Raw genomic sequence first — 15,451 nt, 5'->3', positions numbered from 1 at the left:
CCACCGTCACCAGCTAATAAGTTTGAAGGCAGATGTGCATTGAAGCTTGTCACTTAGCAAATACAGTCCGTCAAAAAGCCTGCGAAACACATAAGTAATTTAGATTATCAAGGTGAAAATTGGTCAAACTTAACACAGATCTTCAAATCAGACCACCTGACGATGCATGTAGCTTCTGTCATTTTCAAAATTCAAATGTTAAAAAGAGAAAAGGCCAACTTTAAAAATTATATGAACTCCAAAAACAATACGTCTAAAAGATAAATCATACGTTCTATGAAGATTTCTGTCCTGTGTACTCTTGACTCTTAATCTTGGAGCGTTGACCGTTTGTTTGGGACTCCAACTGACACAAAAATAACCGACAATTTAGAAGAACGATCACCGAAAAGGCCAATGTGAGCTTACTTCGTATTATTACTCTTTACAGTCGTTTAGTCGTATAAAACACAATTGAATGTCATAACACTGCAAGTTTGTTTTGAGATCAAGGCAGGTGGATATTCCGGATTTCCGGACTAATGGGACTGTACACAAAATGATGTGAAGACAAATATCTGATCGTCTTAATCCATTCGATGGTCAATAATTATACTCAAAGCCCCACATGAATGTAGTGAGGTCAGGGTTATGAGATATACATTATGGCACACGTACACAACTGCAAAGTCATATTTATAGCACATTGCAATGTCTTCATTGCTTAATGATCAAAGAAGCCATTGGAAAAGGTTCCAAAATTTTTTATTGACTCAGTTTTGTATGTAAATGTACATTTATATAAAAAAAGGCAAATAAACAAACCCAAATTCTGGATTTAAAGACTAATGCGGCTGAACACAAAACTATGTGTTGCATTAACAAACAAACAAACAAACAAACAAACAAACAAACACAAATTCCACATTTCTAGACTTGTGGGACGACTGCACACAAGATTCTGCGTGGGCAGTTATCTGATCCTCTCAACTCATTGTCTCCCAGGTACGGATATATCCGTACCCACTCATATGGCTCTATCTGAACTGGTACGGATATATCCGTACACACAGTCACTTCAGTCGCTTCCTGTAACTTCGATCTAACGCCTGCATTACATCGTGTTGCTACACATTTCTACACAGTTACTACAATTCTGAGTGACCTGCTGCAACACAACTGGTCTCGGCTAAAACAAACTTGGTCAACATAGGTGGGGTAAAAAGGGTTAACCCGCCTTAAGGTCAACACACTCAAATCGACACATGCATAAGCTGAGGACAGGGTCACTGCACAGTCCAAAGCTGCAAAGTCATCTTCGTAAATAATGAAATGATGAGGTACCTTTAGGATGAAAGTAGGAATAGGGAAAGATTCTCTTTTTTTTATCCTATACTCCTGTATAAATGGTTGTTTTTCTCTCACTCTGTTCATTCCCTTCAAACAACACAATTCTGTCAAGAACACAGCACACACAAAATATTTAAAATGTACACAAACACTGCGCAGAAAAGTAACTCGTTTGTGTGTGTGTGTATGTGTGTGCGTGTGTGTGTGTGTGTGTGTGTGTGTGTGTGTGTGTGTGTGTGTGTGTGTGTGTGTGTGTGTGTGTGTGTGTGTGTTGTGCATTTATCTAAGGTGAAGTTTGATGACTTTCTGTGGATGTATTAGATAAAGTGATTAGCTCACCAGTTGTCAGTGTTCCTTGGTCGTCGTATTCCAGCTCAACCAGCTTTCCGAAACGGCTCGAGTTCTCATTTAGCACAGTTGATGCATTGCCGAACAGTTCCAGTAAAGGGTTCACCTGAAAACGATGGCAAGAATAAATCTTAGACTGGAGCAGTTTAAATATTCTCGTACAGTTTGCAACCTCCATGAGACACGAAGACTTGTACGCTTGGGTGAGGTTATTTGCACATTGGGAAGACAGACAGGCAGACTGACTGACAGTCAAAAATAGACACCATTAGGTGATTTTTGGAAATAACTTCTTCGGGTCTGTTGGTGTTGTGGAAGAATGATCTTTTCTTGCAACACCTACAACAAACAAAGGATGGACCAATCACTAGCGAAGGGTGTGTCGGAAACACGTGGACCGGAACACATGTATCCGACAGACCTCTCGCTAGTGATTCATCCATCCTTTGTTTGTCGGAGGTTTTGCAAAAAAAGGTCACTCTCCCAGAACCCATACAAACCCGACGGAGTTATTTTCGGAATTCGTTTGTTCCTCCAAATTGACCTCACCTTCTCGATTTTTCCTACGATGTCCGGAGTGAGTGGTTCCCTGCCTTTGCTGCTCGTAGCCTTGCTCGCGGCCCCGTTGCGCACAAGATGGTGAAGGATGTACTTGGTGCTCTCTGTCTTTCCAGCCCCAGAATCCCCGCCCACGACAACACACTGACTGCTACCAGTGGTCAGCAGGTTGCGATACACTTGTGCTGCGACCCAGAAGATGTGCGCCGGTTCGCTTGAACGCACGTGGAGATTCTGATACTTGTCGTGCAACTGAAAAATAAAATGAAAACATAGAAGTAAAGAGACTTATTTGATCAAATCGCTACGTTTTGTAATGGTCAAACTCTTTAACACAAGTTTCCTACTTGTTGTGTTGTGCGACCATACACTATCGTTGGGAAGCACACCTGCTTGCCCGGCACGGTTGGCCTAGTGGTAAGGCGTCCGCCCCGTGATCGGGAGGTCGTGGGTTCGAACCCCGGCCGGGTCATACCTAAGACTTTAAAATTGGCAATCTAGTGGCTGCTCCGCCTGGCGTCTGGCATTATGGGGTTAGTGCTAGGACTGGTTGGTCCGGTGTCAGAATAATGTGACTGGGTGAGACACGAAGCCTGTGCTGCGACTTCTGTCTTGTGTGTGGCGCACGTTAAATGTCAAAGCAGCACCGCCCTGATATGGCCCTTCGTGGTCGGCTGGGCGTTAAGCAAACAAACAAACACCTGCTTGCTTTAAAGCGAAGCACACACAAACGTGTTCTGCGATCAAAATGGCATGACCAAACTTAGACTGCAGGTTTTAAGTGGGTTTTTATTCTGAGCTTTAAATTTATATTTAGAGGCAGTCGGAACTAATTTCCTTGGCAATGTCCGTTAGTATTGATTTTGTAATCGTTTTCAGAATGCGCGAGTTGTCACATTTAAAGAAGGTGTCAGGGGAAAAAAAGACAATCACTTTTATTGTGCCAGTGTAGCTACGTATTCAATTAATTTAAACCTCAATCTATAATTGATGCAATGGTTTGGTACATATTCGATCCTGATTTCTACATAAAGCCATCATTCGGCAAAAAGCGTGTCGCTAATTACTGTTTAATTGATCACTGCTAACCCTACTTACAATGATTCAATTTTCGATTCTTCCTTGTTTGATCATATATTGTTTCAAAGTGACTATGCACGGAAAAAGAGCTTGTATATGTTGCCATCTAAATGATTGTCCTTCTTGATCTTCTTTTTAATGCCTAGTGTTTTATGACAAATGTTCCCCTTTTAGTTGAAAAAAAATACACACATCAAACAATGATTCACATTGAAAAGATAACACAAATGCACACAGATATAGACTCGGCTTTGAGAGCTGTCAAAAGCGTATTAAACAATTATTGCATTTTGTTGTGCTAAATAAGTGCAAGCATGGATATTACGAGGACTCAACATGTCAATCAACCTTTTTCAAGGACTAGGAGCATGTTAACACACAAGGCTCTTTTCCGTACCCTCACAGTTTCACCAATTGAACATAAATCTATTCACAAAAAGTTATTTGCACATTTTCAGCACAGCAATTTTCGAGTACCTGCAGTACGTCGCACAGAGAACTAAAATAAAGTGCTCTGAAGTTACGTTTTGACAACGGAAAGGATAAAGGCATACAATGTATTTGTAAAAACTTGACGTAAATGAAAATAACAGGCAATAATATGCTGACTGAACATAATAATATAATTGTCTGTGCTTCGTCTATTTATTTATTAATGCATTTAATCATTTATTCTATCTGATTCATTCCGTTGTTTATTTCTGTATTCTTTTACTAATATGGACGAAAGCAGAACAATGGTGACTGCGCGTGAGAGAGCTTGCTCATCTGTCCGTTTGTTTTGGTTTGTGAGTCGTAACATGTGAACCGTCAAACTGTAGATCTTCTTTCTGTTCTGACGTCTGTCTTCTTTGTTCTGTTTTGTGCCGGAGAAAGACCCTAGTGGTCAAAACGGCGTGATTTGTTATTCGTTTCGTCTTCGTCTAACACGTGAGTACAGTATTTTTTGGTCTTTTTATATTTAGTCAAGTTTTGACTAAATATTTTAACATCGAGGGGGAATCGAAACGAGGGTCGTGGTGTATGTGCGTGTGTGTGTGTGTGTGTGTGTGTGTGTGTGTGTGTGTGTGTGTGTGTGTGTGTGTCTGTCTGTCTGTGTGTGTGTGTGTGTGTAGAGCGATTCAGACTAAACTACTGGACCGATCTTTATGAAATTTGACATGAGAGTTCCTGGGTATAAAATCCCCGAACGTTTTCTTCATTTTTTTGATAAATGTCTTTGATGACGTCATATCCGGCTTTTCGTGAAAGTTGAGGCGGCACTGTCACGCCCTCATTTTTCAACCAAATTGGTTGAAATTTTGGTCAAGTAATCTTCGACAAAGCCCAGACTTCGGTATTGCATTTCAGCTTGGTGGCTTAAAAATTAATTAATGACTTTGGTCATTAAAAATCTGAAAATTGTAAAAAAAAAAAAAAATTATAAAACGATCCAAATTTACGTTTACCTTATTCTCCATCATTTGCTGATTCCAAAAACATATAAATATGTTATATTCGGATTAAAAACAAGCTCTGAAAATTAAATATATAAAAATTATTATCAAAATTAAATTGCCGAAATCAATTTAAAAACACTTTCATCTTATTCCTTGTCGGTTCCTGATTCCAAAAACATATAGATATGATATGTTTGGATTAAAAACACGCTCAGAAAGTTAAAACAAAGAGAGGTACAGAAAAGCGTGCTATCCTTCTTAGCGCAACTACTACCCCGCTCTTCTTGTCCAGGGCCGGACTACCGGGGGGGGTTATGGGGGTTGCGCAACCCCCCCCCCCCCCCCCTAGCCTAAACATGTACCTTACTTATTTATTTATTTTTTTATTATTGCTTATTTTATGCCGTTTCATGCAAGGAGCGACCATTTTCCTATCTCAGAATATGACCTACCCGTCAGCTTCAGGGGGCTTCGCCCCCTGACCCCCACAACGAGGGGGGGTGGGTGGGTTCTAGGGTTTCCGGAAACCCCCCCCCCAGCCAAAAAATAAAAATATTGAATGAGGTATGCATTTCTTTATTTTACATTGAGTTTCAATTTTTGGGGTATTAATCAGTGACAAAATCTGCTGCCTGAAACTGGTTATGATCATCCTCAGAATGCACCAGATTGCATCCTTTTTTCAAAATTTTCCGGGGGGGCATGCCCCCGGACCCCCCTAGCAAGCTAGGGGCTTCGCGCCGTCGGCTCGGCGCTTCGCGCCTTCACACCCATATCTTCACAATATACTTTTGAAAAAAAACAGTCATAAAATGAACTGATCCGCCCCTGCTGCCAGGGGGGACATCCCCCTGGGCCACCACTGGCAACCCCCCCCTCCTCTTCGCCTAGTCCGGCCCTGCCCGCTCTTCTTGTCAATTTCACTGCCTTTGCCATGAGCGGTGGACTGACGATGCTACGAGTATACGGTCTTGCTGAAAAATGGCATTGCGTTCAGTTTCATTCTGTGAGTTCAACAGCTACTTGACTAAATATTGTATTTTCGCCTTACGCGACTTGTTTTATTTTTTACATTTAGTCAAGTTTTGACTAAATGTTTTAACGTAGAGGGGGGAATCGAGACGAGGGTCGTGGTGTATGTATGTCTGTGTGTCTGTGTGTCTGTGTGTGTGTGTGTGTGTGTGTGTGTGTGTGTGTGTGTGTGTGTGTGTGTGTGTGTGTGTGTGTGTGTGTGTGTGTGTCTGTGTGTGTGTGTAGAGCGATTCAGACCAAACTACTGGACTGATCTTTATGAAATTTGACGTGAGAGTTCCTGGGAATGATATCCCCAGAAGTGTTTTTCTTTTTTTCGATAAATATCTTTGATGACGTCATATCTGGCTTTTTGTAAAAGTTGAGGCGGCACTGTCACACCCTCATTTTTCAATCAAATTGAGTGAAATTTTGGCCCAGCAATCTTCGACGAAGGCCGGACTTCGGTATTGCATTTCAGCTTGGTGGCTTAAAAATTAATTTATGACTTTGGTCATTAAAAATCTGAAAATTGTAAAAAAAAAAAAATTGTTTTTAAAACGATCCAAATTTACGTTTATCTTATTCTTCATCATTTTCTGATTCCAAAAACATATAAATATGTTATATTTGGATTAAAAACAAGCTCTGAAAATTAAAAATACAAAAATTATTATTAAAATAAAATTTCCTAAATCGATTTAAAAACAATTTCATCTTATTCCTTGTGGGTTCCTGATTCCAAAAACATATAGATGTGATATGTTTGGATTAAAAACACGCTCAGAAAATTAAAAAGAATAGAGATAAAGAAAAGCGTGCTATCCTTCCCAGCGCAACTACTACCCCGCTCTTCTTGTAAATTTCACTGCCATTGAATCGAGCGGTGGACTGACGATGCTACGAGTATACGCCCTTGCTGTAAAAATGCAGTGAGTTCAGTTTCATTCTGTTAGTTCGACAGCTTGACTAAATGTTGTAATTTCGCCTTACGCGACTTGTTATTTTACTAATTGTTTTTTACATTTAGTCAAGTTTTGATTAAATGTTTTAACATAGAGGGGGAATCGAGACGAGGGTTGTGGTGTATGTGTGTGTGTGTGTGTGTGTGTGTGTGTGTGTGTGTGTGTGTGTGTGTGTGTGTGTGTGTGTGTGTGTGTGTGTGTGTGTGTGTGTGTCTGTCTATCTGTCTGTGCGTGTGTGTGTGTAGAGCGATTCAAAGTAAACTACTGGACCGATCTTTATGAAATTTTACATGAGAGTTCCTGGGTATGATATCCCCAGACGTTTTTTCCATTTTTTGGATAAACGTTTTTGATGACATCATATCCGGCTTTTTGTAAAAGTTGAGACGGCACTGTCACACCCTCATTTTTCAATAAAATTGAGTGCAATTTTGGCCAAGCACTCTTCGACGAAGGCCGGATTTTGGTATTGCATTTCAGCTTGGAGGCTTAAAAATCTGAAAATTGTAATTAAAATTATTTTTTATAAAACGATCCAAAACTACGTTCATCTTATTCCTCATCATTTTCTGATTCCAAAACCATATAAATATGTTATATTCGGATTAAAAACAAGCTCTGAAAATTAAAAATATAAAAATTATCATTAAAATAAAATTTCCGAAATCGATTTAAAAACAATGCCATCGTATTCCTTGTCGGTTCCTGATTCCAAAAACATATAGATATATATATAATATGTTTGGATTAAAAACACGCTCAGAAAGTTCAAACGAAGAGAGGTGCAGTAAAGCGTGCTATGCAGCACAGCGAAACCAATACCGCGCTAAACAGGCTCGCCAGTTTCACTGCGTTTTGCACGAGCGGCGGACTACGGTCATTGTGAAAAAATGCAGTGCGTTCAGTTTCATTCTGTGAGTTCCACAGCTTGACTAAATGTAGTATTTTCGCCTTACGCGACTTGTCTTAAACCTATGTATACATGATTTGTGTGCATTTCTGACAAAAATTCAGAAGAAGCAAATCACAATGTACCCAACGCGTATAACACATTGCAACCAAATCCCATGAACGCAGTACTTACTGTACAAATCGTCAATGTTGTGCCCACTTACCTCTTCAGTGTAGATGTCCAGAGGCATGCATGGGTTAACTGCGACCAGCGAATCGCCGACATATGTCTGAAAATACAGTGTTTTTCTTTATTACGTGACACGCACAAATGGGGAAAAAAAGGAAAAAGAGAGAATGCTTTATGTCCTACAGGCTAAATGTTTTGCCTCTTAAAGGCACAGTAAGCCTCCCGTAAACCATCACAGATACTGTCAGGCTTTTACACACAGTACAAACACCATTCCATTTGAACACTCATCGAACGGCTGCTTTCCGTCGAGAGTGAAACATTTTCAAAGAATGTACTTTCGTGGACCGTCTGTTCTACAATCAGGCGCCTCGTGTTGGCGCTAGAACTAACTCTTAAAATCTAAATAATAAATTGACACAAACACAAACATTCTTAAATCATAAAAGATTTCTTTTTTCATCAAAACAAGATCAGTACAATTCGAAGTTTTGAAAGTTTTAAAAAAGGTATCGGAAGCAGGGTCACAAAAGGTCGTGTCTCAAAGCAGACGATTTTTCAGCATAGCGCTCGCTTTCTTTGAAAGCAGCCGCCGCCGACAAGTTCGTGTGACTCGCAGCCGTTTGTTGCGTTTTAGAATCAGAGGTACACAATAACGTGCTAGTGCAGATACAGCCAGTCGCATTAAAATCACAAACTGACGACTAAATTGTGAAAAAAGGACAGTGGATCACACGGGTTCACGATGGTTCAGGGGTTAGATAAACCACGAAATCTGGTGTGTGGTTTACGCGAGCTAAATAGCAACTAAAAACCGCAGTACAGTCGTGATGCAGTTTTTTTTATTTGCCATGTGCTGGATTTTGACGGCGAGCCACGACTTGATAACTTGTTTTAGATCGGAGTGATCGGCATGGTTGTCATAAAAACGTAGAGTTGTGTGACGGGGGCCATAAAAAACTACATCACGACTGTACTGCGCCACGACCCGGCTACGATTGTTTTGTGCAGTTCAAAATAAGCGTAGGGAGAGCGCGCAGCTTCGCGACCTAGCAGATCCCACCCCGACAAAACCACGCTCATGGAGATCCTCCCACGATTGGCCCACGATTGGCCACGCTCTCCGACAATGTTACAACGGAGTAAAAGCGGCGTCTCTGTGTGACCGGGGTATAAAAGTATGTCAAGATCTAAGACGGTGACCTGAATTGTGTTCACGGTAAGGAGTGTGCCTTTGAGCTGCATTGAAACCTAAACAAATTTATTTTAAAGAAACAGTTTGTCTATGTCTGTTGCAATAAGACGATTCTCCCCAGTGATATTCACATAAAACGGTGGACCAAAATAAACGGTTAACAGAGACACACACACACACACACGCACACACACACACACACACACACACACATTATTTTTGTTCATACTTACATACGGCTGGTGCTGGTTGAAGCGTTTCATGAGCTCCTCCAGGAGGATCCGGTTGTCAAGGTACTCCAGGTCCGCGAGATCCTCATCCTTGTACGTCTGATTCTCCAGATCATCAGAAAACATGGTGTCGCTCTCCACCTTGTAGATCCTGGCCTTGTCGAAAGCCACATGAGGTCTGTCAGCGTTAGAACTCACTTTTGTTGGATTTTGAGATTGCCGAGAAGTCCTGTCTGCGCTGGGATCCAGAGCAGCTCTGCGGTGAGCAGGGGCATCAGAAGAGTCCGCCACAGATACTCTGTCGCCTGACTGAGATTGCATGTTAGTTCTTTGAGGGCTGCGAACTGCAGCGCTATTAGGCGTGTAGCTAAAGCCTTGAGAAGAGAGGGACGGATGGCTGTTTTGGTAACCGGTGTGTTCCTTTCTTGGTGGTGGGAATCCAGAAGGATCTGCTTGTGAAACTCTGTCTTCGTTTTCAAACGTTCGGTCATCGTGAGGTCTACCGCGCTGGGAAAGCCAAGGACCTGCGGCATAGTCAGGTTGTTGGAAGTTTCTAGAACTCGTGTGATCATCATGGACGTAAGCCGAGTTGTACCTGGGCGTTACAATCGGAACGGGTCTTCTTGGCCCCACAGAAGGTGGACCTTCTCTTCCTCTTTCGGACTCATAGTGACTGATCCGCGCTCCCGCCCATGGTTGATGCAGTGCACGCGATGACCAGCCACCCGGGTTGGAAATTCCGGGTGGATGACCAGGAAAATAGTCATCATCGTCGTCACTGGGATAATCCGCCTCAGACTCCTCGAGATGTTGGTAACGATCCATGAAGACAGGACAGAGACTTTAACTTACGGGTTCGGCTGAAGAATCAGCTGGGTTGCAGCTAACTTGGTTGGAAGAAGAACCAGCGTTGCAATTTCATGCAATTTTCTACTTCAGATCGGAATATTTGTTCTCTCTGCTGGGTTTTTTTTCGTGTCAGGGGAAGATCTTCAGTATTCGACTTTGTCCTAACTGCTGTTAGGTTTGGTCTGAAAGAGACTGGTTCCAAGCCATTGTCAAGTGAAGAGACTTTCACGGAATCCTTGCAGCTGTGTACGCTGAAAGCCAATCGGTCGATCACTCAAAAAACGAAATAGGGAAGAGATTATTGTTCTGGATGGAGACGCAGAATGTAGAATTCGTACCCCTGACTCAAGAAGCAGATTAGCTGGTTTCGCTGCTCTGTGGTGTTACTACCTGGGTGTTGATCACATGCTTTCTTTCCTCCAGACATTATGTGTCATGTGCTGGCGACTGTCCGTCCAGGGTCAAGGTACTTGAAACAGTCTGCACCCGACAGACACAAATAAAGAAAAGCGATTACGTTTAGACAGCAAAAACAACACATCGTAAAACACCAACTACCCATCAAAAATAAGCTTTGGTTTGATACCTAATCTCGTTAAGTACAAACGTGTGTGACTATAATGAAAACTTCAATGTTGCGCTAAGGTTGATCTGTTGCAATCACTGATACTTTTCAAGTCGCGGACATTGTTTTCAAGTCGCTGAGAATCATTCGACGAGGTTTTTGCTTCAGAGACTATACAGTCTCTGTTTGCATGTTCTGCGCTATCACACACGCTGTCCTTCTTTCTTTCAATTTCATTATTTTAATTTGATAGTTTTCTTTTCCTGGTGATAATTTCTTCTTCGGCGCATTGTTAGAACGGATCAGTTACATAAAGATCTCTGGGATAATGATTATGTTCACAGAGATGTACATCGTTCCTTTGTTCAGGCATTTTAAGGTTGTGTCATGGCACCGACTGAAAAGGACTATAGCCATGTGAAACATCAAACCGCAAAAGCTTTGCATAAAAAGAAGCTATCTGCTCTTTAGGTTCTTTATAACCAAAGCCATTGTATTCCCAACGCGCCGGAGACCCGGCTCTGCATTTGTACCCCAAATGCACTTAACTCTGTGAAGGTTCCCACACTTCGTGTGCACATTTATTTATTTATTTATATGGGAGATTTATATTGCGCTTGACGTTCTCTAAGCGCTTTACATATTAATTTCTGCCGTGTGAGATGGAATTTTGTACACAATATATCACGCATTCACATCGGCAAGTAAATCTCAAGCCTTTACGGCGAATATTTACTTTTCACGGCCTATTGGTTTATGTGTGTGTGTGTGTGTGTGTGTGTGTGTGTGTGTGTGTGTGTGTGTGTGTGTGTGTGTGAGTGTGTGTGTATGTATATATATATATATATGTGTGTGTGTGTGTGTGTGTGTGTGTATGTTTGTGTGAGTGCGTGCGTGCGTGTGTGTGTGTGTGTGTGTGTGTGCGCGCGTGCGCGTGCGTGTGTGTGTACCCCAGATACACTTAACTCTGTGAAGGGTCCCACACTTCGTGTGCACATACACAATTGGTGAGTGTGTGTGTGTGTGTGAAATAAACTCATGTTACTGAACTTTTTAGAGCCTGTGACCTGCTTAAAGCCATATGTACTCGATGACTATACACGCTAATTGCTTTACCAACAGCTGGAGACAGACTAAATTAAGTTCCCTGCAAAATATTGTGGTCTAGGACCCCTTAAATGTTGAGATATTTGAATTTTCATTTTGATCTGGATCGTCCTATTTATAGATTTGGCAACACATGTAACGTTGATGCAAGGGAGAGAACACCGCGGCTTTGTTGACATCCTCACTTTTTCAGAGGCTAGAACAAGCTGTAATGCATGTATTATGGTCCGCGCATGGTGACGTATCGTCATTATATGGTCTTATGGTGCGTTTGACATCGATTGTGGGCAAACTACACTTTGTAAACACGGGAGTGCGTTAGTATGCCTTTAATGAGAAGCTTTATTGCAAGTTTGGCATTGAGCGAGCTTGCTTTACACTTTCCACGACAAGAACTGACGCGAAGCAATAAATCAATAAAAGGTATAACTGTTTTGTCGTTGCAGTAAAAATTGCTAATACTTCAATGTTACGTGGAGTTGTCGTTCTTGTTAACCACCATTATTGCTTTGAGGAAAATCGTATACGACACCTTCATGCAAACAAATCACAGAAAAATGCTAAATCCAGAGAAGAAGCAGTCAAGTCATTGCTGAATAAACGTCAATACGGTGGCCTGAATGTGTTAAGGTTGCTAAGATTGGGTAATATATTCGGAAGACCAAGGCAAAGAAACAACAATGGGAAAACTAAGGCTTTAATTCCTCTTTTTGCTATATTCGAAAAGCAGCTGCAGATGAGAAATATGTATTTTTGATTAAAAAGTTCCAAAACAAATATTTAATTAAAAAAAATTAATTATAAAAATTGTAAATGTTAAAAAAAAGTTAAAAAAAACAACAACAATGGGAAACGAATACTGCGCACATGTATTCCGGAGAAAATCTGTTACAAGGTCGATGCGACACCTATCGGAATGCAGGTGCGTGGTAAGCGAGACAACGGAAACAGTACATGTCCCAACCCTGTTAGGGCCCTCGCACATGCGAAACCATAGGTCGACGAGAGGCGATAAACTCCCTTAAGTCCGGTACTACTGTTGGGAAGACGGATTTGACCCTTTAGTCTTGCAGGGCCACAGTCAGTGCACGCGTTACTTCAATCTTTAAGATCCGGTTAGGGTTTTTTTTTTTTAATCAATATCAATCAATATCAATATGACGCTTATATCGCGCGTATTCCGTGGGTACAGTTCTAAGCGCAGGGATTTATTTATGCCGTGTGAGATGGAATTTTTCACACAATACATCACGCATTCAGCCATTTCGGCGCATATCCTACTTTTCACGGCCTATTATTCCAAGTCACACGGGTATTTGGTGGACATTTTTAGCTATGCCCATACAATTTTGCCAGGAAAGACCCTTTTGTCAATCGTGGGATCTTTAACGTGCACCCCCAATGTAGTGTACACGAAGGGACCTCGGTTTTTCGACTCATCCGATAGGTCAATTGATAGGTGGAAACAATGAATACGTAGATTACGACACTTTTATCGAACATGTGGGATAGGAATGAAAGCAAAGATTTACTGCACCTACAATTATTGAACTTTGGGTATGACCAGTTGCAAATTAATAGCCGGATAAAGGGTATGGCCATATTTCTTTCTTTGTTGTTGAAAACTTTCTTTCTTTTCTTTATTTAGTGTTTAACGTCGTTTTCAACCACGAAGGTTATATCGCGACAGTTGTTGAAAACGACAAACGACAATGTAACAAGTTTAATGACAACAAAGTACCAAGAAATTAAATGTGTGCCACACACACACACTTACACACTTACGCACACACACACGCACACGCACACGCACACGCATACACACACACACACACACACACACACACACACACACACACACACACACACACACACACACACACACACACACACACACATTATAAACGCAACATTGTTGGCAATATTGATGACAATATGGCCAGATCCCTCGATTAAATCAGAAAACCTGGACAACAAATGTATACGGATGCGAAGTTTAAAATCAGATGAAGTTGCTCCTAAAGATCGAAGATAACCGCCTCCTGCCTCTTTTAAAATGTCTTTAAATTACAGAATTTGAGTTAATATGAATCCCAGCCATTTTCAAAACAGTTACTTCTTAATTGAGTGCAGTATTTGCACCATCTCTTGTTATTATTAAAGAAGGATCCACCTTAATTTGGATGTCCCAGATGTAGTACGGTGAAGGTTCACAGGGTTCGGAGGTCACAGTTAACAGAAGCAACGTCAATTATATTTACGTTAGTGTTGTGGTTTTTTTTAAAGCAGTGTATGTACAGGATGACACCCCTAACAAAAAAAACCATTAAAATGCTAATAACTTCTAAATTATTTCATCGATTTAATTCATATTTGTAGTACAGTAGCCTCAGATGTGGGAGCTTAATTTCAATAAGTTTTAAGTATGTTGGTCAAGTGGGGTTTTTAACGCTTTTTAAAGCTTAATTTTCAAATTCGGATGATGCTTTAAAAGTAGGAGGTTTGGCAATGAGCATTGCATGGCCACACTGATCCGATTTGCACCCTCGAGACTCCCTGGAATTACTGTTTCATCTCATCTATTCTCTGAGGATATTTTTGTTAAGGCAAGATCATTCAGATAATACAACAAATGAAAATCTGGAGGGCTAAAATTGTGTTAGTGTGGCTACCACTCAGGGCCAGATCTCGTATAGCTGCGTCAATTCCCGAATTTGGGATTTTGTTCCGAAAGAGCCTGTAAGTCAGAATATTTAACGTACAAACTTAACACTGTGTGAACTTCGCATCCAATATTTCAAGCCAATGTAAACCAAATATGAAATAAATTGCTGCACCAGTTTAGGAGTTATTAGCATTTTAATGGGCGGCATTTGGGGGGTCACCCTGTATAAACAACATAACAAAGAGAACAATACTATTTACGATAATAATCAAACGCAGTTGGCAGCACAAAATAGAGAGAGGAAGGAACAACAGAAAACGGGCTTTTCTTACGGTTTTACCGGCGGACGGTGAACACAGAACGATTCCGAATCCTTCAACGATAAGCAACACAAATATGAAAGAGAAAGTCATTTCAACCTGCACGTACCTCAAGTCGAGCTGTTTTTGACATCTCACACAACAGAAGTGACAGCACACCGACTAAATAAGATCACGTGGCGAGTCGCAGCTAAGCTGATATCAAAATATATCACCCCAGCATACTGCAATACACGTTAAAGGCAAAGACCAGTAGGCGTGAGCCTGGGCGAGATAATAGACAGCAACCCATAGTTGGGCAATGACAGACATTCAAGATAATCCACTCGTTTGTATCAGCAAGTTCGTGGTAGTGAAAAAGGCAGTTGTAATCAGTTGTTTGTATTCTCCAACTGCAGCTGGTAAATTATACACGCTGTCAACGACTCAGGCTGCACTTCCTGGATTAATCTGATCTTTTTCTTAAAAAGGAATGGGCACTTGTCGTAAAGTCGCATTTTCTGCGACAAAGCAAGTCGATTTTAATTCTGCGACAGATCGCTCAAAGACTTGGGTTGCACTTCCTGGACTATTTAGTCTACATGAGTCAGCACTTGTCGCGATGTCGCATTTCTGCGACAGAGCAAGGTGGTTTCACTTTTGCGAAAGAGCGTTAAGCAACGATGTCTATGCGTGTTTTTATATTTAGTCAAGTTTTGACTAAATATTT

General features: G+C 41.1%; 1 protein-coding gene across 2 annotated transcripts in view; it reads right to left on the bottom strand.

Annotated features, from left to right (window-relative positions):
- Positions 1 to 15,101, bottom strand: part of LOC138949337 (uncharacterized) — a 79,615-nt gene extending 64,514 nt beyond the window's left edge. For both annotated transcript variants that reach the window (XM_070321133.1, XM_070321139.1), the window contains exons 1-5: positions 14,852 to 15,101; positions 9,240 to 10,565; positions 7,846 to 7,911; positions 2,227 to 2,487; positions 1,669 to 1,783 (exon numbers count right to left, since the gene is read on the bottom strand). In XM_070321133.1, the coding sequence (XP_070177234.1) occupies positions 1,669 to 1,783; positions 2,227 to 2,487; positions 7,846 to 7,911; positions 9,240 to 10,061 (1,264 nt within the window). In that variant the 5' untranslated portion in view covers positions 10,062 to 10,565; positions 14,852 to 15,101. The remainder of the gene's footprint in view (positions 1 to 1,668; positions 1,784 to 2,226; positions 2,488 to 7,845; positions 7,912 to 9,239; positions 10,566 to 14,851) is intronic.
- Between the last annotated feature and the right edge of the window lie 350 nt (positions 15,102 to 15,451).

The sequence above is a fragment of the Littorina saxatilis genome, linkage group LG1 (assembly GCF_037325665.1).
Source record: "Littorina saxatilis isolate snail1 linkage group LG1, US_GU_Lsax_2.0, whole genome shotgun sequence".
NCBI lineage: Eukaryota > Metazoa > Mollusca > Gastropoda > Littorinimorpha > Littorinidae > Littorina > Littorina saxatilis.
The sequence above is the reverse complement of the archived record's forward strand: the minus strand, read 5'-3'. Positions and strand labels throughout refer to the sequence as shown.